The sequence below is a fragment of the Eupeodes corollae genome, chromosome 1 (genome assembly GCF_945859685.1).
Source record: "Eupeodes corollae chromosome 1, idEupCoro1.1, whole genome shotgun sequence".
NCBI classification, from domain to species: domain Eukaryota; kingdom Metazoa; phylum Arthropoda; class Insecta; order Diptera; family Syrphidae; genus Eupeodes; species Eupeodes corollae.
Window position 1 is genome coordinate 115,577,642 of NC_079147.1, and position 22,293 is coordinate 115,599,934.

At 34.3% G+C, this 22,293-nt stretch overlaps 2 protein-coding genes across 2 annotated transcripts; both read right to left on the reverse strand.

The window, feature by feature from the left end:
- Window positions 1-6,596: 6,596 nt before the first annotated feature.
- Window positions 6,597-10,749, reverse strand: LOC129942626 (serine/threonine-protein kinase ULK3). Its single transcript, XM_056051639.1, has 7 exons — window positions 10,552-10,749; window positions 10,315-10,463; window positions 10,017-10,238; window positions 9,591-9,951; window positions 7,132-7,426; window positions 6,892-7,076; window positions 6,597-6,828 (listed from the first exon to the last, which is right to left on the reverse strand). The coding sequence occupies exons 1-7, from the start codon at window positions 10,636-10,638 to the stop codon at window positions 6,721-6,723; spliced, it is 1,407 nt and encodes a 468-aa protein (XP_055907614.1). The 5' UTR covers window positions 10,639-10,749; the 3' UTR covers window positions 6,597-6,720.
- A 4,918-nt stretch (window positions 10,750-15,667) lies between these two features.
- On the reverse strand, window positions 15,668-21,337 carry LOC129943005 (uncharacterized). The gene has a single exon (XM_056052210.1). It carries the CDS (start codon window positions 21,335-21,337, stop codon window positions 15,668-15,670), a length of 5,670 nt encoding a protein of 1,889 aa, XP_055908185.1.
- Window positions 21,338-22,293: the final 956 nt, after the last annotated feature.

Sequence of the window (22,293 nt, forward strand, 5' to 3'; positions counted from 1 at the left end):
GTGACCAGTAAATAGTTTAGCACTGGTGTTAAGGAAGGAAATCCCCCTGTAGTTTAATGGATCTTCGTGGTTTCCTTTTTTGAGGAGAGGATATATAATTGATTTTTTAAAGCTATCGGGAACTGCTGCATGTTCGAAGATTCGGTTAAATTCAATGATTAACAATGAAATGAAGTCATCTATTGTGTTTTTGAAGAATTCAAAAGAAATACGGTCATTACCAGGGGCTTTATTCACTTTGGAGTTCGATATGACTTCTTGACATTCCTGAAACTCAAAAGGAGCGTCTAGAAATTCATCCAGTATTAGTGGTTCAGCATATTGGACCAGTGGTGAAATTATCTCTTAATTGAGGAGGTTTTTGAAGTGGTTTTTTAAACTTGATGCTTGCAGACCTAAAGTGATTATATTTCTTCCACCATTAACGTTTTTCACAGCTCTCCAGAAATCGGTTGAACAACGTGCACTGTTGATGACCTCTATATTTCTTCTCTCAAAAGCTGCTTTTTTCATGTAACACATTTGTTAGAACTCCCTATTTGCCTGTGAGTACAATGTTCTGAATTTTTGAGAGTTGTGTTTTCGAGAAAGCTTTAAAAACCTAAAGAAGTTCTTCCTAGATTGAAGGCAATCAAAATCAAACCACTCTTGCTTAAAACTTGTTTTATTTTTTGACGAAGAACTTTGAGGGTTAGAGCTCTTAATAATGCTTGTCAGAGAGTTTATATCCACTAGAATATTTGAATTTCTTAGTTTTTCGAGTTCTTCAGTTAAATTCCTTTAGTAGGTGAGTCTAATTTTGTCTTTCCAGTGTAATTTCAGGACAAGGTTTAACTGTCTTGCACTATCAGGAATATCCGCTACATAAATGACTTCGAGTGGCATATGGTCGGAGAAAGTCTTGATTCCTATCTTAAAATTGCTAAGAATATTATTCCACACACCAGACGTAAAGCAATATTCAATAACAGAAGAAGTATTACCTCGAATAAAAGTAAACTCTCCTTCGGAGTCTCCTGAGCTGCTTCCATTCCATACATGACAGTCGAAGGTATCAGCAAGCTCCAAAATATTTACTCTCTTACTATCGCATTTTGCACCAAGCAAATATGGCCAAGTATTGACTTAAAACGGTCAAAAAGCTTGTTATCACTGAGCAGACAAAGTATAAGCTCTACAATTGGAGTAATAACGGGACACTGCCTCATAGGAAGACATGCTCTGAGGCTAGGGGTCTACACAAATGACTTCTGTAGAAGCTGCATGGACGAGGAGGAAGAGGAAACAGTCCAATACCTTCTGTGTACATGTCCAGCACTCTCCATAAGAAGGAATAACTTTCTCGGTAATCCCTTCTTCGATAACACCAGTGAACTGGCAACGATTGACACAAAACGTCTCTCTAACTTTATTAAAAGTACAAAATGGTTTGTTTGAATTCATTACTCTCCCATGAGTAACCTCATTAGTGGTATCACAATGGACCCTTGAGGTCTACGTGTGTCAATGACATCTGGACAGCCACTCCAACCTAACCAACCTAACCTATCGCATACTGCATCCTTAGATTTACGATTTGAATTTAAGTTCGGAAAATGCGTACTGATGAAATTATTTTGTGACACGCCAATCAGTATCTTGCAGTGTGTCACTAAGTTTTTCAAAATCTCGTTGCCAGTGGTTGCAATTTAAGTACATAGGTATTATATGCATTTTGTCATTGCCAATTTTAATATCGAATATGTACGACTCTCCAGATCTCTTCCAATTAAACTGTACACCCATCAAGCTTTTACGATAACCAACAAGTTCACCCCCGCTGCCTTGACCAAAGTTCGCTGTTCGTACTGCTTGATTCAATCTTAGTGCATAATTAAAAAAATATTTTCTTAAAACTATTTTCTTCATTTTCTAATAAATGAGTTTCATAAAGAACAAAAATATCAAAATTTTGTATATAAATAAAAAAGTTAACATATAGTATTTTATTTTTTAATCCTGATACTTTGTAACTTAATAAACTAATATTTCTAATAATACTATTTTCTACTACATTAGTAATGGGCACGTTCAGACGACATAAGAGACTTGAAAGTTTCTAGTATCTGGTTGGCCAGCTGTCGAAAAATTACCTTTCAATTAAGGCAACTTGAATGGAAAGTTGACTGGAAAGTTAGTCAAGAAAAAACTCCCTAACTATCAATCAAGTCTACTTCTATCAAAATGACAGTTGATAATTTGTCTTCATTCAACTGAAAGCTGAACTTTATTACTCTATGATTTATTTATTTTGTGCACAACTTTATTTAATGCTCTCTGTAAAAGGGTTCATTGTTAGTTTGGAAAAGAAATAATTAATATTTTTTTACAATACAAATCGTGGTGGACTTGTAGCTTGCCTGCGAAGGGTTTTGAAGACAGTAATTTTGTTGGTACTTTTTGTACTATGAACTTTAAGTATAGATTTGCAAAGTAAAGTTCTGAAATTCATGACATTTGATAAACTTACTAGTTGCCGTGGTCAATATTTACGTTCAAAGAATGATGTTGACTGCAAATGAAGTCTATGTTGCCTGAACCTGCCCATTGTTTTTTACTTTTGATATTTAAAAACGATATAATGGCAAGTTTTTCATTATAAAAAACTCAAACTCGAGGTTTTAATCAAACAAGACAATCAGAAGTTGAAAAAAAGTGAGTCCCTAGATCTAAATCGTCTATTTGACTGTCTGTTGGACCTACAGTCCAAACCATTAGGTCGATTGAGTTCAAATTCGGAAATTAAGTTTTAAGCAGAATCGGGTTAGGTGTTTTTTCAATTTTTAACAATGCAATTTATTTTTTCATAAATCGAAAATTCAAATTTTCTCAAAAACAAATCGATAGATTTTTATTAAATGTTTTGTTCTTAATTTGGCTCCTGTCAATACTAAAAATATTTTTGTATTGCTCCAGAAGGGTACCATCATAGAACCATAATTTTGTTTTTAAATTTCCTCAAGAACTATATTGAACCGATTTCAATCATTTTTTGTCTGCGCACTATTCGCCTCAAAGCTTCGTCGCAGTGAACTAACAACAACATTGGCACTCCGTAATTCTAAGGTATTTATAATCAATTCCAAAGCACACAGACTACACCATCCCCCAACTGCAATTCGACAGAAACTTCCAGATTTCTACACCTCCCATGTCTTTTTGGGAGGATAGGACATTCTTGGAGGATGAGTCAATCCATTTTTACGCAGATGGGTCAGAAACAAAAGAAGGGGTTGGTTGAGGTGTGTACTCTGAACGACTGAAATTAAGTATCTCATTCCGCCTTCCCAATCATTGTAGCGTGTTCCAGGCGGAACTTTTGGCGATAAAAGAATTCTTGTCTTGGCTCAAATAAAACGTGATATCAACATCTGATATCCGTATTTTCTCTGATAGCCAGGCCGCTATCAAATCTCTGGACTCTGTCTCTACAAACTCGTAACAGTCCATAACTGTCATCATCTCTAATGGAGATGGCGCAACAGTTTAATATTCACCTTTGCTGGGCGCCGGGCCATAGAGACATTCCAGGTAACTGTAAGGCAGATGAACTCGCCAGGAACGGTACAGTACAGCCCATCCTACCAAGTTTGGCAAGTACTGGCATACCAATCGCTACTTGTAAACTGCTGCTAATGCAAGACACTGTGAGGAGGGCAGGCACCAGGTGGAACAACATCACCACTTGTCAAGTCACAAAAAACATCTGGCCAACACTGGACTTAAAACGTTCAAGGTACTGGTTCTCTCCAAGCAGATCGCATATAAGCTCGATAATAGGTGTCATAACTGAACACTGTCTAATAAGAATGCACGCCACGAGACTAGGCGTATTCTCAAATGACTTTTGCAGAAGCTGTATGGACGAGGAAGAGGAAGAAACGGTTCTTCATCTTCTCTGCACATGCCCTGCTCTAGCTCGCAAATGCAAGAATTACCTAGGAGAATTCTTCTTTAACGATCTAAATCATATCGGTTAATCAGCCTCTCACGTTTCGTAAGGGACTCAAGCTGGTTCCATTGAGCTTAGGAGGAAGCCTCAAGATTCATGTGGTATCACAATGGGCTATTACACTGGCCTAAATGTGTCCGTTTACATCTTAGACAACCACTATAACCTAACCTACCCTAACCTTACACTGTCTTAATAATATTTGATTATTAAAAATGATATTTTTTTTTTCTAATGCACACTCAAAAGGTTATTGCTATCCTTATTATGCAGAGACCAAGTGGGAGCACTAGGAATTGAAGAGAGGGTTTGAAAGGAGGTGTAGGTGCACACTGGTTTTGAATTCCAGAATATTGCAATGACTCTGAAAGACAGAGTGTGGTCAGGAATTCCACATTGGCGTAGTACGGCTTAAGTACGAATCTTTGTGTTTTGCTCTTGCGAAATGTTTGGCCACATTGCGTATGTGGTCATACACATAACTAGAATATCGAGAGGTTTAATATCGTGAGATCATTAATAAAAATGAGAAAGAGTGTTGGAGATAGAACAGAGCGCTGGGAACACCAGCATATATTTTGTGGTTCTATTGAACGATCTGAAAGTTTATTACTAATCCAATAAAGGAGGGATTCATGAAAACCGAAAACTCACATTTTCGATAAGAGAGCATGATGCAAAACTCTATCAAATGGTTTTGAAACATCAAGTGCAATAATCTAATGTAATTACTGTTCGGTGAGATGAACCATGCGATCACCAGTTGACCTATTACTGCAAAACCCGTACTGTAAGTCATTAAGAAGCTTTACATCTTCGAAATACATCTTGAGCTCATAATTAATCAGCGCTTCCATGGCCTTAGACGAAAGTGAAATCGGTGGGTAATTAAAGGCGTTTTTGAGGATGGGCTAGAAAAATGCTGTTTTCCATCTGCTCAGAACCAGAAATGATGTGTAGGAGAGATGAAAATGAGATGCCAGCGTTGAAGAATAACTTTTCAGAACAATAACGGGGAAACGATACGGACCAGCACATTTAATGTGTTAAAATCTCCTAGGACTCTTGGTACAGTACAAGTGCCAAAAAAAATTGATCCAATAAAATCATTAACTCGCTCAAGAACAGTAGGAGATATAACACTAACTGGCAGCGTTGATTTGGCGGCGATATGCACAGAGACTAGCTTTCTTTAAAGAGCCTCTATTATTGACGTGGAAGCTCTGCACTATTCTTTTAAGGAAGATGTGGAAAAATCGCATGACAGTGCATCACCTTTCCTAAAGCTTTTTTGACATCGAAAGGTTTGGTTAAATTGTTTTCAATCTTAATTCTCTAAATCCTCGAAATTCTGGAATTCTCTATTTTCATCCTGCACAAATGAACGAGTTTGGCAGGGAAGTTTGGCCTTTCATTTCTCTTCCTTATTCATTTCAAGTATTTTTGAATATGAAGACTTTTTTCAAATATTTTTTTCTGTTCGCATTTCTTTTAACTTTTGTGTTTTCAAGAATTCGAGAAATTGGGTAATTTAAAAAAAAACCAATTAACAATCAATTGTAAAAAAAATGTTTTATTGGATTAAATATAAGAATATAAATATGAGCTACTACGGGAGCAATTTGGCTGCACCAGTCGAAATAAATACATTCGGCATGTCTTATCGTAAACCAGTAGGAATTCCGACGATTCAAACCAGAGACTATCCATAGAGATGAATAAAGATGAAACCGACAAATTCGAAGTCGTAGATAGCCCTTTCTATATGCTGCTGCAAGGAAAAGAATTATGTAATTCTTATTAACTTAAGGCAAGGCGCATAATACTACAATGAACCCTATCTTTAAGTGCTTTAAATACTTTAAGGATACAATCAATATAAAATCCTTTTTTAGAGGTTCTGGAAACCACGGTGCTTATCGAGATTCTGACATTGACAAACGTCGAGCCTACTCAGATTTTAATGCCCAACTTATGTGGAGGTCCAATATCTAAGCGAAGCAAAAGGCAACCGACCGTTGCATTGTCAAGCACTAAAGAATGTTATATGGAATTGTCGGCAGTTGGCGAAGAAGCAACCTGGATCCAACCATTTTTCTGTCGAAATTAAGAACTTTTTAAAATCAAAACAGTCTTTGCTTGTGATAATCCAAGTGTGATAAAACTTGCGCGATCAAATTGTTTTAGATGAAGATCTAAACACATTGAAGTTTGATATCATCATTATTGCTGTCGACGAGGCGTTACATACCAGCTGAAGATATGGCTGTTGATAACATAACATACAAAATAAGTTCCTAATAACAACTTGTTATTAACAAGCACCAATTTTGCGTCAAATAGGTGGGCATGACAAATATTTTAATAAGTGAAGAAATATTAAATTTGAATTGTTATATACAACTTTTCTACTCATTTGAACTACTTACGATTCTGAAATATATACGAGTATAAAGCATTACTTGCAGCACATCTCCATCATTTCATCTTTTAACTTTATTGACTATTTTCTAATTCCCGAGATATCTTCGTTTTTAATAATGATAGATTTGATTTGAATATCTTTTCGAAATTAATCTTCACATCTAAAAAAAAACAACTTGACTCAATTCACTAGGTACTATAATAACATTAGACATTATAAAAAAATAACAAATCAAGCAACTTTAAATTTAATATTCTTCCAAACTTTTCAAAACGAATCCTTGAAAATGTTGTTGTTCTTTTCCTTATTGAATAACACAGCTACGTAACGATGAATTTTTTCGTTCGTCACAGATATCTTTCGTACATATAATGCTCTTAATACTTTCAGCTTCTTTCATCCAAAAATCAATCTTTAAATAAAGAGAGTAAGACTTAAAAAAAATTACAAACCAACACTTGAATCAAAAAGTTACCTGCTGCAATATCAGTTGTCTTCGATCGCTTTTTGGTTCATTATTAACAAAGGGCACAAGAATTCCTAATGCCGATGTATATCCTTCCAAAGCAGCTTCAAGTTTCTGTTCATATGAATAGAGTTCTGCTTGTCGTCCAATTTCTAATCCAGTTTTAAGTAATGGACTAGAATTCGAAATTGCATCTATAAGGGATTGAGTTTTATTTGAAAGATCAAATAATAAAACTTATCAAATTACAAAGTTGTTTGTATCTTTGGTCTGGCTCTAAAATTTTTGAGACACAAGGTTGCTTTGGCTCATCACATGGACTGGTGGTTGCATTCAGTACAAACGCTTTAATTTCTTCCGCTCTCTTAAGATACGATAAGGCTCGACTTCTTAGAACCTGACGTTTATTTGCGTCAGGTTCTTCTGTTATTAAAGGCACGAAATACTGAAGAGATTGGCAGTACAAATAATAAGCTTCTTTGTACATTTTCTTTTCGTCAAATTCGACGGCCGTTGTGACCAGTTGAACAGCTTTTTGGAGGGTCTTTAAAAAATAAATAAATTGTATTTCGATTTACGCTATAGATTTGTGAATTTAAATATGTATATATATCTTTGGCTTGATTTGTTAATTAATGTTTGATATTAGTCTCAAAATACAATTGGTATACAATATAATTACAAATGATATATTCCGTTTTATCACTCGCGAGTCGCTTAAAAAAATAAGCGAATGTGACTTTTTCGCATTACTGTTTACGATTCGCCAAGTTGACGTTCAAAAATTTGGCGAATTGAAATGTCGCTCTATTCCAATTGGCGAATGCTCGCATTTATCTGTCATAATCGGTCGACCTGTAATTCTTGGTGAGTTTGAAAAAATCAGTTTTTTTTTTATTCGAAGTAGTTGTCTGGATTTTTCGTTGCGACATAAAAAAATGAGTGAAAATCGACAAAGGTAAGAATAAATTAAATAAATTATAATTACAACTTTTATTGGTATAGCATTAAAAGAACCAATAACGCCCAGTTCTCAAAGTTGGTGGAGCTAATGGAGGCAAACCCCAACATTTCCAAGGGTGTCGGGACGTTTGGATTTTAAAAAATATTGGGATTCGTTTGCCCTTGAGGTAAACGTTTTGGGACCTCTTATATGAGAGGGTAAAGAGTAGCATAAGATACGTAACAAAGAATATTACAAAATGGTTTTAGAAAATAAAATTGTATAGGTTTGGCTGGACTATAAGTTAAAACTGAAGAAGAAAATCGCGACAAATAAAAAGTATGTAGTCGTGGAGGACCATTTGGCAGTTGTCTTTGATCCCTTTGGAACATGCAGTTGACAATTTGCTAAGTTTACAGCAGGCTGTAAAACCAATATGCAATACGTTTGGAACAAATTCAACTGCAATAGTGGAACAAATCATGCAGGCATTGAAGTTGAAGATGCTCCCATGGCAATCACATCAGCCCAGTCAACAAAAATCAACGAATGTCGTAGAAGCAGGGTAAAGTTTGTACATGAATGAGTCAAACTCCTCCAAAAACAAACATCAATAAATCTTATTACTCCATCATTGTCACAAGCCTGAAAAAGAAAAAGTTTTACCTAAACATCAAGATTCAATTTTGAAGTACTTTAACACCATCGCATTTAAGCTGTAAAAACATTTTCTATTTAAACCTTGGTGATACCAATGTGAGTTCCGTCTACACATCCAACTTTCCCTGGCAAGCCTGCTCTTTGGAAATATAGTTTCTCATTGATCCAAACTGAGCAGATTCTTGCTTCAAGCAATTTAAGAACTTCGCTTAAAACTACTGAAACTGTCGGGTGGGAGAAATTTAGCTCAAAGTCATTTATTACACTATTTTGATAACTTCCAGAAATGCGCACGCAAGTTTGAAAATTGGTGGAATTGCAGAGCTTTGAGTCGTTTGAAATCCTGAACTTATCTGACTTAAAACATATTTAAATGAGTGTTTATCAAAGTAATTGTTAATTTTATTACAAATTATCTGAGATTTCCATTGGGTTGGAAGCATCTCTTAAACTTCTCCTCAATCTGCAGATCATGATTTTTTTTCTTTATTTGTTATCTCTCCATTTTCATCCTCGAAAAACAATTCAACGCTGGTAATTGTCTTTATTTTTATTTACTTTTTTTTTCACAAAAAAACAATATTCTTCAAACTTACTTTATAAATATTTATGACAATGAATGAAATTTCACTTTCAGTTTTTAACGTTGGCAGTTTTGTTTTCAAAGACGAAATTCGGAGTTCGCCATTGGTAACACCACCAAACTGTTAATTCGCCAAAACATTCGACGAATTTTCGACTCGCGAGTAATAATACGCCCCTATAAGTTCGGCCAAAATAACTAAAAACCGACCTCTTTAAGATTCTAGGAACAAATGTACAAACCATGGGAGCAAAAGTGTTTTCTGCAAGAGATTTCATTTTGAATATCCCCCTATTTGGGCAGTTATCACTTTGTCAGATTTCATTTTTCGACATTTCGACAAACAAACTGGTTTTATTTTAAACATCAAAATATAACCTCTCATTTCAAAATCATGTACCTATCAGTTGAAGGAAACAATCAAAAGAATACAATTAATGTTAATAAGCTTACCCTATAAAAATAAAATACGCAAGAATGGTCTTTTTAAGACATGCATACATAAATGTAACTATAAATTACCTTTTCTGACGGAATTGTTTTGAGATCAATAAAGGGATGTGTAAAAAATTCTTCAAACGATATTCGTTTGGATGGGTCATGTTGCAATAATCGTGTAAGCAGATCATTGCACTCGGCGCTTATTCTTGTATTTGGAGGTATTGTTATTTTTTCATTGTTTTTGATTTTGATTAAGAGTTCGTCGATGGTTTTGGATGTGTAGGGAGCCTTGCCAAAAAGGCATTCATATAAAATGACTCCAATGCTCCAGAGATCAGCCTTAGCGTCGTATTGATGTTTGCCAACTATTTCTGGCGCCATATATAGTGGAGATCCTTTAAGTTTTTGATTGATTTCTCCCAACTTGAGATGTTGAGCAAAACTAAAATAAAATTAAAAGGGTAATAGATTTTGTTTTAAATTAGTACCATTGCGGTTTTTACAAACCCGAAATCAGCTATTTTAAGAGAGACATTGGGGTTTCGCGTCAACAGTAGGTTCTGTGGCTTTAAATCAAAGTGGCAGATATCATTTGTACGCATATACTGGATCCCACAAGCCAGTTGCCTGAGAAAATACTTGCAAGTAGACTCGGGCAATGATTTACGCGAACGAATGAACGATGATAGATTTCCAGCATTGCAGTACTCCAGGACGATATATATCTTTCTTTTTATTTTTAAAGATATAAAATAAAATACAAGTTAATATAAAGGTTCTTGTATGGATCCATATTCATACTTACTTCTCATCCCAAAAAAAGTCATCGAGGCCAACAATATACTTGTGAGTCAAGGAGCGCAGTAGTTTTATCTCCGTGACTAAGTTATCAGTTGAATTTTTGCACAAGGTTGATTTCTCCACACATTTAATTGCATGATATGATCGATTTTTCTAAAGGAGTGTAATAAATAGAATAAAAACAAATTCTGCAAATTATTTGGACACTTGAGATTTGTCTGAAGACTTCATTGTAATTTACTTTGTGTTTTGCTTTGTATACTGTAGAATAACTTCCTTCTCCTAGTTTTTCTAATATTTCATACTCTGTTATGCGTGGAATGGACATTTTTGTTCTTAAATAACTTTGAAAATTTGTAAAAAATAAATAAATTAATTTGACCAATATAAATATTTTGGTTTTATTTGTGTGTTCTAATCTTTATTTTCTTTTCGCTTATTTGACAGATGTTTCATTTCCAGTACGAATGGTATGGAAATAGAACACCGCGCAATATTGTAGATACATCGGAATATAATTATACTTTGTCTTTGTATATATAATTGAATAGTACTATCATGAAGAAGGAACGCTCGACCTGACATCTTCTTACGACTTCCTAAACAATTCGTTCCACATGTTTTGCATGTGGAATGTATTGGGGTGGGAGTAAAAATGAGCGAGAATTCCAACATAAAATAATAAATTTCCAGATTATTAGAAAAAACAGAAGATAGAGAAGAATGTATACAAATTCAGTGAAAGTTCGAGGGAGTCAATGAAAATACATTTTTGTTATAATTTATTATTTATATTTTGTATATTTTGTATATGTAATTTGTTATTTTGATTCTTTGATTGGTTGATTGGCAATGAAATCATTTAAAAAACAAACAGGACAAAAAATAAAAGAAAAATTAAAATACAAACTTTTTGTGGTTGCCAATTAGAAAAATTAAGGTTTTCCCTATTTTTTTCTAATCATTTTTAAATGAGACAAATATTTTTTTGGGTGGTTTTTTTGACATATGTAGTAATTTGAAAAAAGGGTAAATATTTTGATTAACCCTAAATATCTCACGACGGTACCAAAGAAATATATTTTTTGAAAAATTCCAATTAACGTTTTTTTATAAATCAAAAAAACTGAAAAACAAAATATTGTTCGCCTAGAAAATTATACGAACAAAAAATGATTTTATCTCCAAAATAATTTTATGTAACAAAAAATAATGTTTTTGACATCTGGTAAAATTATGAGAAAAATTTAATTGACAGTTTTTGTACAAAATATAAAAAAAAAGAGGCTGGGACGCGACCCACACTGATAACTTCCCATCCCGTCTGTCGATTTGTCTTGCTTAAAAGTTTGTCTATATGTACTCGTATCAATTTTTACCAAATTTGCGTACTATTTTTTGTAGATTTTATTTTTTTATGAAAACACGGACTGTTGGATTTTTATATAAAAATTACTGAATATTGAAAACAATATTTTCTGTGAAATAAAATAAGTTTGAAGCCAATATTTTTAATTTTTAAAAAGCTATTTGAGCCGAAAGTAAATTTTTACCTAGTTTTAGTATTGTTTTTTTACAGTTTTTTTTTTTGTAAAAAATCTGTCAATTCGAATTTTTTAAAAATTTTACCGAATGTTGAAAACAATATTTCTTATAAGATAAAATTAGTTTGAAGCCAATATTTCAAATTTTTGAAAAGATATTTTAGTCGAAATCAAATTTTACCAACTTTTATACATTTTTTCTAGGTTTTTATTTTTTTGTAAAAAAAACGGTCAATTCGATTTTTCTCAAAAATTTGTCCTACTGTTGAAAACAATATTTCTTATAAGAAAAAATTAGTTAGAAGCTACTATCTCAAAGTTTTTAAAAGATATTTGAGTCGAAAATAATTTTTTACCAACTTTTATTAATTTTTTTTGGTTTTTATTTTTTGTTAAAAAAACTGTCAATTCGATTTTTTTCAAAATTTTACTGAATGTATACAACAACAGTTTTTAAAAGATAAAAGTAAATTAAAGAAAATATCTCAGAGTTTTGAAAAGATATTTGAGTCGAAAATCAATTTTTACCAACTTTTGTACTTTTTTTTTTAGGTTTTTATTTTTTGTAAAAAAAACTGTCAATTAGATTTTTCTCAAAATTTCATCAGATATCAAAAACATTATTTGTCGTTGCACAAAATTGTTTTACAGATGAAATCATATTTTAGTCGTAAAATTTTGGAGGTTACAAATTTTTTTTTTAGTTTTTTTGATTTATTTATTTATTGTTTTGTATTACGATACAATATATTATATAAAATTTAATTCAAGTCTCTAGCGTTTTTGGTTCGTAAGATATTTAGGGTTAACCAAAATTTTCACCTTTTTTTTAAACTGCTATGGTAAAAAAACCACCCACGCACTTTTCTTGAGAGCCCTTTCTGCATCTTTCTGTCTTATTATCTGTATAACAAAATTTATTTGAAGTCAAGAACGTACGTACACACGCACGCACAGACATCTTTCTAAAAATCTTTTATTTCGACTCTAGGGACCTTGAAACGTCGAGAAATGTCAAAATTTTCAATTTGACAAATCGGACCCATTACAATAACTTCCTATGGGAAGTTAACAATACTGATAATTGGTAAAAATGTACTTTTAACTCAAATACATTTTCAAAAATTAAAAACATTGGCTTCAAATTAGTTTTATCTCACAGAAAATATTATTTGCCACATTTACCTAATTTTTATTAAAATCCAACAGTTAAGTAGTTAATCGGAATGGAAAGTTATCAGTGCGGGTTGCGTCCAAGCCGCTACATTGAAAATATACTCATGTTAAAATAACAGCTTTAATGGTCACTTATTTAAAAACTCTTTTTAGTTAATTTGATGTTAGCACCGTAGAAATAAATCAATAGTAATTCAGGTGAAGATTAAAATTGACAAAGATTTTGTTGGAAATAAAAAATGTATTTAATTTTGATTTGAAATTTGACGTTCATTTCTTCAATGTTAAGGTTTTTTTATCTTTATTCCTTAATTAAATTCCTTAAAATTAGAATGTCATTTTTAAAACGTGATAACTTAAATAATTAATTACACCTGACAAACCAAAACCATTTGACCTTTTTCCTAAAAACGCATTAAGCAAGAAGAAGATAGTGTAGTAATCTTTAGCCATTTGTCCGTTTTTTAAAACAACCAAAATGAGGGTGAGAAGAATAGTAGGTTTTGTTATCTTTTTGGTTTAATACATTAATTTAACAAAATTATTCCCTAGAAACTTCCCTACATTTTTGTCTATGCAACAACCTGCCAACCTAAACAAATACTGTCGTACTTATTCATGTACCTATTTTAACTCCAAAACTATAAATATAGAAAATATGTTTTAAAATAGGTAAACATGCATAAATTCTCTTTTTTTCCAATTCTAGCACAGTTGTTTAGAAAAAAGTCTGAAGCTACTATTAGAAGGTCAACGTAAACGGTCAATGCGTTGACTCTTTGACGTCAAATAGACGTCATTTGTAGATCTACAATAATTCAATATCACACAATAATTATGTAATATGCTTACACTGTACCCATTTTAACATTCTTTCACACCCTTATATGAAAAAAATAAAAATAACGTTGGCTTAAATAAAAATTATTTTGTTTAATCGTGTGATAGTCAACATCTTAAGCATTGACGCTTTGAACGTTGACACAAAATATTTATATGTTTTTTTGACGTCACAGAGTCAACGCGTTGGCCCTTCATTGTTTAATTCTAGCTTGAATTATGACTTGACTCCAATTACGAAATGACTTTAGTCCTTACAATTCAGCTTAATACACACCAACCTGCTTAATACTTACTTTTCTACATACCTACCCAACCCACCCACTACCCACATTACAATAAAAAAAAAAACAAATTTAAAAAATACCTACATCGAATGTATTTGCTATGGAAAAATTCAAAATATGGCAACGTATCATTGTATCAAAACTGAAATTTGAAAACGTTGCTTTTAAATTTTCAGATTTCACAAAAATAGAAAATCTAAAATCAAATGATACAATTTTCTGCTAACAAATCTAAAACACATACAACTAAATGTATTGTATATGCATACCTTCTATACATTGATAGGTATGAATAAAACAAATATCAAGTAACGTTGGCAACGACTCATTTTTGTTTACATTTGAGTAATTTATTTTATTTATTTATTTCAATATTTTTATACTTCCAGGCGCTCTTAGATTCCACACTTAATTTTCGTACAGGCAGCGCCCCCATGGTCCGCCTTTCGTACCAAAATTTTGTGTTTCATGATAATACTATTTAAATTAATATACAAAGATATACAAAACGCGAAATGCTGTTCAAGTCGGACCCTTATACTTTGGGCTTGAACACACCAACGCGATTTGCGCTGGAGATCAGATCGCTCTGTAAACATTAATGTTCAATTTAAATAAAAAGTTAAATCTTTATTTATTGTGGTTGTCACCGCATGTATTTTCAATTTACGAAACTCTTTGCTAGATAAAATTTATTAAAGAAACGCAGGTTCAGACTACATAATTGACTTAAAAGTAAGGCAAGTTTCTTGTATCTGATTGGCCAGCTGCCAAAAATTGACCTCCAATTAAGGCAACTTTATTGGAAAGTAACCTAGAAAGTTAGTCAAAAAAATTAGTTTCAAAAAATCTCCCTAACTATCAAGTCAATTCTACTTATGTCAAAATGACAGATAATCATAATTTTCCATTCAACTGAAAGCTGAACTTTATTACTCTGTGTGCTGAAGTCGAAATTTTCATAAACAAGTAAGGCCGAAACAATTTTTAAAAGCGAAAGTATTTATTGAAATTCAAACTTTTTAGCACGCTTTAAAATTATTTGTGTTGGTACATAGCACGGGATTTATCGATTGACATTATTACCGCAATTTTCTTATGTTGAAGGCTAGGTATATCAGGAAGATTTGTTTACATAGCTTCAGTTATTAAGCGGCTTAGCAAAATATATCAAATTTACAGGGTGTCACTTCTTTTTGTGACCATCTATTTATTATTATAAAAACAAAGAAAACCGATTTTAAACAAATTAACTTTATTTAAAAGTTATTAAAATAATTTTTAACACAGAGAGCGTTTAAAATTACAGTTTCTCCTTTTCTTCTTAAAGCTTGCCAATCAAGTACCTGGCCGTTGTATCTCTCTTTTTTTAAAATTTTGTGCCCGTGAAAATATATAGCTGCCAACCGAACAATAAAATAAAGTATCTAGAAAATAGCTTCGTTCAGTTAAGCAGCAGCCAGACCGATAACTAAGTTAAGATACGTAGAGAGTTTAGGGTGTATGCCAACTAGTTGGAGATTTTTATGACATTCTCCTCCCCGGTACATTGATCCAGTGCTTCGCTTAAATGTACATCTTCATCTAGGTCCAACTTAGCTAGTTTAACAGCTGGGCGTTCATAAATTCCGTCCATAGTTTTTACTGTAGCGCTCCTTACTTGGTTATCTTTAGACATATAAACTTTGAGTATTTTACCCTTAGGCCAAGATTTGCGGGAATATCTCTCATCGATAACCAAAACTATATCTCCTTCTTGAAGGGGCTTAGCATGCTGAGTCCACTTATCCCTTCTGGTTAACGTTGGCAAATATTCTTGTACCCATCTCTTCCAATAATGCTTCGCGTACAGTTGAGACATTAGCGCGTTTGTTTTGTGCAACTTTACATTCTCGTTTATGTCTTCAAGAGGAGTTGGTGTCGAACCTCCAGCAAACTGCCGCAGGAAATGGTTAGGTGTTAGAGATTCGGATTCTTCACTGTCCAAGGGCAAGTAGGTTAAGGGTCTTGAGTTGATCATATCCTCAACTTCCATTAAAAAACTCCGAAACAGCTCATCATTCGGTTTGTGAGTGGTGATGTCACTAACAGCATACAAAGCGGTTTTTACTGATTTTATTAAACGTTCGACGCACCCGTTCATATGTGGTGACCCAGGAGGGTGAAAATACCATTCAAGTTCAGCGCTAACAAATTTTGATGCTATGGTTTGTGATTCGATTTGCTTTAAGTCCTTTCGTAGAATTTTTTCGGCTCCGACGAAGTTTGTTCCCCGATCACTAAATATTTTCCTCACGGGTCCTCTGCGACTTAGAAAATTCCGATAACACAAAATGAACGAATCGGTGCTGCAACTGTAGGCAATTTCGATATGAACCGCTCGTACCACTAAGCAGGTGAATAGGCAAATCCAGCGTTTTTCCAATTTTCGTCCATTGGCCACTTCGAAAGGTCCACCGTAGTCCACTGCTGTGTAGGTAAACGGAGGAGTGTAAGGTGTCAAACGAACAGCTGGTAATTCAGACATTTCTGGGTATTCTGGTTTTGCCCTAAGTATTTTGCAACGATTGCATGACGTTCTGATCCGCTTTAGTAACTGTCTCAGCCTAGGAATGTAGAATTTTTTTCTTACCTCGTTTACTACTGTCTCATGATTAATGTGCCGAAACCGTTCATGATAATCAGTAACAAGCAACTTTGTACCATAATGATTTTGTGAAAGTATTATGGGTCGTTTTATTGACTTACTCACACAGTCAGTTTTATCAATCCTACTCATAGATCTGAGTACACCATCGTCGTCTAGATATGGTTTTAGAGAAATTATTTCATTGCTAAATCGTTTTTTACCATCGTTTCTATTACCATATAAATTACCATATTGTTTCAAGCACTTTATTTCATTTTCGAAACATTGACTTTGAATTATTTTAAATAATGAGATCTCAGCACGCTTATACTCATATGACATCAAGAATTTCGAAAATAAAATAATTTCAATTTTTCTTTTTATTATTACTTGAATACCCCGATGTACAAAGGCTGTGAGTCGCAATATTTTAAGCCAACTTGAGAAATTTTCAAATTTAATAGCTGGTTCGCAGATATGGTGAACCGCCTCAAGGATTTCAGCATCTGGGTTTGGTTGCAGTGAGATATCATCCGGCCACTCAATTTCGTCCCTAAGCAGGAATTCGGGTCCTTTAAACCAACGATCATTCATATTGAGGGATGGTCCTTTTTTCCATTTAGTTGCATCGTCGGCCACATTCAGATCTGAAGGTACGTATCGCCAATTTCCAATATTGCTTAGTTCTTGTATTTCAGCAATTCTAAATGCAACAAATTGGCCCTTTGTTGCTTTAGCATCCGATCTCAACCATCTTAATACAGTAACCGAATCCGACCAGTAGAAGATTTTAGTAATTGGATTGCTTAATGACTGTCGAATACTGCATGCAAGTCTAGCTCCAATTAATGCTGCAATTAGTTCCAACCTCGGAATTGATGTAAGTTTAATTGGTGCAACTTTTGTTTTGGAGGCTAAAAGTGTGCAAGATACTTTATACTCAGTCTGAATTCTTATATATGCAACTGCCGCGCTGGTGTCTTTGCTGGCGTCAACGAATATATGAATCTGTATGCTCTCTTCATTCCATATCGATGGTTTTGTAGTATAACATCTGGGAATGTGGATGGATTCGACTTCATGAAGTTGTTGAAGCCACTTCAGCCAATGGTCGTGTTGCTCATTTTCAATCTCATCGTCCCAATCTACTTTGGAGCACCATATTTGTTGTAACAAGACTTTCAAATAACTTGTAAAGTGATTAATTAGTCCTAAAGGGTCAAAAACCGACATAAGGATTCTCAAAACTTCACGTTTAGTTGGTTTATGTTGGCCATTCAAAACACTTTTGCTACCTTTGTTTAGCTTTAGAGAAAATGTGAATGAATCTAACTGCGTGTCCCACCACATACCCAAGACCTTTTCAGTAGTTTGTTCTTCTTCTTTATTAAGGTTAACAAGTTCAGTCACCTCATGTGAACTTTCTAGCGCCAACATCACTTCATGAGAATTTGATTTCCACTTGCGTATATGAAACCCTCCTGCCGAGTGAATTTTCTTAATCTGTTTAGCTAGTTCAATTGCTTCATCTTTTGTGGCGGCGCTATCGAGTAAGTCGTCGACGTAGTGGTTGTCCACAATCGCCTTAACCGCCCTAGGATAATCACTTTCAAAACGTTTAGCATTCAGATTTTTCACATATTGAGCACTACTCGGCGAACAAGTTGCTCCAAATGTCATGACTTGAGTTACATAAACGCTTGGCTCCTCCTGATGATCGTTCCATAAGAATCGACAAGCTTGTTGGTCCTCTTCTATTAGTTTGACTTGGTGGAACATTTCTGAAACATCCCCGCATATGGCTACAGAATTTTCTCTAAATCTAAAGAGAATACCAAGCAAGGATGAAAGCTGGTCAGGTCCTTTCAAAAGGAATGAGTTTAAAGAGACACCATTAAACTTTGCGGCCGCATCCCAAACAATTCGCACTCTGCCTGGTTTATTAGGATTGATTACGGGAAATAGAGGAAGGTACCATACGTGCTTGTGCTGCTTTTCTAATTCCCTTTGCCCAAGTTTGCGAATATAACCTTTGTTTAAATAGGCAGCTATTTGGTTTTGCATCTCAATCCTCAATTGTGGGTTTTTTTCTAAACGTCGATTTAGCGTCTTTAACCTATATTTAGCCATTGGAAAGCTGTCGGGTAAATCAACATCATCATAACGCCATAACAAACCCGTTTCATATTTTTGTCCTACAAGCTTTGTCGTAATTTGCATTATAGAAGTAGCTCGGCGATCTTCTTGGGAAGATAAATCATCTTTGGGCACTCTGACTCCCAGAGTCTCAATGCAGAAAAACTTTTTCATACTTTCGTGCAGATCCTCATCATCAGGTTCACGATGTTCTTCGACGTGGTAGTTGACACTTTCGTATTCAGAAGTTCGCTTTGACCCAAACACTGACCATCCCAATTTACATTTAGTCGCGACGGGATCTTTATCTCCTGCCAGTCGTGTTTTGATCGGAACTGCTAAGTGCCAATCACTAATCCCAATCATTATCTTAGGTTGTGTTGATCTGTATGAACAGACAGGAAGGCCTCTTAAATGATTATATTTATTCGCCAGCTTTTCATAGCACAAGGTTTGTTTTGGTAAGTTGAGTTCTCTAATCGTATGTGCTTCCGGAATTACATATTTCTTAGCGCCTTCATACACTCCGGAGATATGTACGGAAACTTTAGTTGATTCTTCTTGACGACTCACATTGGCTGTCCACTTCAAATTTAGAATTACCTTCGGGCCTGTTAATCCCAACTGCTCAGCCACATCCTCTTCAATTCGGGTGCCACTGGAACCACCATCCAAAAACGCCATCACTTGTTGCTTTTTGTTTCCATGCTGTAGTATTACAGGTAAATATTGGAACTGAAATTCATCATCCGGTCTCGTATGGCTGTTTTGTATAGACTCTACTACGGGTAGATTACTTTGCGAGTTAACTTCTAAATGCATAAGTGGATGGTGTTTACGACTACAACCGGCTACATTACATTTAACTGCCTGCTTACAATTGAACGGATATTTCATCCTATGGACGGTTAAACATTGTCGGCATAGCTTAAGCTCTTTAACCTTTTCCCACCTGCTAGCTGAAGGAAGATTATTAAAAACTACGCAAGTTTCTACTGATTTACATTTACTTGAACAAACTATACATTTATGGAATGAATCATTTACAACGTGAACGTTAATTCTGCTTTCCTTTTTCGATGGCTGCTTCTCGACTCTCTCGAATGATGGTAGTATGGAATAAACTTTTTTCGCTTCTAATTTTAACCAAGACCCGAATGCCAAAACCCCTGAGACGTTCCTTTCATAAGCATATGAAGCCCATTTCATCTTCAAATCATTATTTAATTTCTTCAGCAATTCTTTTAACAATAATGGGTTGTCATATTGGCTTTCTAATGACGATGCCTTCATAATTGCATTCATATTAGTGACTGCTGTCGAAAATTGAATTATTGATTCTAACTTGTCTCCTCTCACAGGTGGAAATTTACTTATTTTTTCTATTTGAGCGTTAAGAATGACAATGGGCTGTCCAAATGCAAGCATAAGACTTTCCATAATGTCTGGTATGCAAGAAGGTTCGCATAATTGACTTGCGACTTCGTTCCTGGCTCTGCCTTTCAAAGATTGTTGCAGACGCATTAAATTTTCCTCATTGGAATACCCGCATTCTTTGGTTGATTGCTCAAACATTCGTTTAAACACGGGCCATTCTTCTAACTCTCCTGTGAATGTTGGAAGTGCTCTGTATATCTTTCTGGCCGCAATCTGCCTCTGACTGAATGAAGGTTCGAATTCACGCGCTTGAGGATTTAGTGTGATGTTGTTGACGGCGTCTGTGACCTCTTCTACTCGGTTGCTTTCATCGGCTTCAAAATTGAGATCGTAGATTGATGCTTGATCCACAAGATCCTGCTGCTGCTTAAGGACATCGTGCTCTAGTTGCAGGTTTAGACGCTGCTCCTTCAACAGTTTGCGTTGCTTTTCCAGCAATTGCATTTTCATTCTCGTTGCTGTCGACATTGATGTTGATTTTGATGTTATAGACCGTCCCTCTGACTCGTTTTCCTCAACAGCAGCCGTCTCCTGTGGTTCCTCTATTCTTGGAGTTGGTAGTGGATCTCCCTTTTGATCTACGAAATCACCGGTAAGAGAAATATATTTTTCTTTTGCTTTGTTAAATTTTTCCATCGCTGCCCGGATCACTGTTCTTCTTTTTTTGGCGTCGATGGTTCCTTGGGCGACCTCACTCAATGTCACTACCTCTTTGCATAGAACTTCCACCCGTTTGACATACCCTTCTCTACAATCTTCGCAAACCCATCTACCCAGCTCATCGGCCTGACTACTACTCAAACCTACACATAATAAGTGAAACCATTTTCTACATACCCCATCACAGTAGATCATTTCTTCGTTGTAGGGCTCCTGGCATATGTTACATGTAGCTCGTCTTCGGTGTTGCTGCTGCTGCGCCTGATGTTGTGCTGGAGGAGGAGTGGAAGGGTTTCCTGGAGAATGTGTTACTGGCATCTTCGTACTTTATTCGTGGCGTGTGTAATTTTAAAAATGTCACTTCTTTTTGTGACCATCTATTTATTATTATAAAAACAAAGAAAACCGATTTTAAACAAATTAACTTTATTTAAAAGTTATTAAAATAATTTTTAACACAGAGAGCGTTTAAAATTACAGTTTCTCCTTTTCTTCTTAAAGCTTGCCAATCAAGTACCTGGCCGTTGTATCTCTCTTTTTTTAAAATTTTGTGCCCGTGAAAATATATAGCTGCCAACCGAACAATAAAATAAAGTATCTAGAAAATAGCTTCGTTCAGTTAAGCAGCAGCCAGACCGATAACTAAGTTAAGATACGTAGAGAGTTTAGGGTGTATGCCAACTAGTTGGAGATTTTTATGACACAGGGTGTTTCAATTTAAAGTTACAAAAGATCAGTTATGAAAATTATAGAAAAAGAGGCTGGGATGCGACCCACACTGATAACTTCCCATCCCGTCTGTCGATTTGTCTTGCTTAAAAGTTTGTCTATATGTCCTCGTATCAATTTTTACCAAATTTGCGTACTATTTTTTGTAGATTTTATTTTTTATGAAAAAACGGACTGTTGGATTTTTATATACAAATTTCTGAATATCGAAAACAATATTTTCTGTGAAATAAAATAAATTTGAAGCCAATATTTTTAATTTTTGAAAAGCTATTTGAGTCGAAAGTAAATTTTTACCAAGTTTTTGTATTGTTTTTTTTTAGAGATTTATTTCTTGTAAAAAAACTGTCATTTCCATTTTTTTCAAAATTTGTCCTAATGTTGAAAACAATATTTCTTATAAGTAAAAATTAGTTAGAAGCTATTATCTCAAATTTGTGAAAAGTTATTTGAGTCGAAAATCAATTTTTACCAACTTTTATTAATTTTTTTTAGATTTTTATTTTTTGTAAAAAAAACTGTTAATTCGATTTTTTCAATATTTT

Excerpts from the sequence above, each read along its gene's own strand:
- LOC129943005 (XM_056052210.1), bottom strand. The coding sequence starts at position 21,337 with ATGCCAGTAACACATTCTCCAGGAAACCCTTCCACTCCTCCTCCAGCA.
- LOC129942626 (XM_056051639.1), bottom strand. The coding sequence starts at position 10,638 with ATGTCCATTCCACGCATAACAGAGTATGAAATATTAGAAAAACTAGGA. Across the intron at positions 9,952-10,016 it reads CTTAAAATAGCTGATTTCGG|TTTTGCTCAACATCTCAAGT; the intron begins GTTTGTAAAAAC and ends ATTTTATTTTAG. Across the intron at positions 7,077-7,131 it reads CCAAAGATACAAACAACTTT|ATGCAATTTCGAATTCTAGT; the intron begins GTAATTTGATAA and ends AATCCCTTATAG.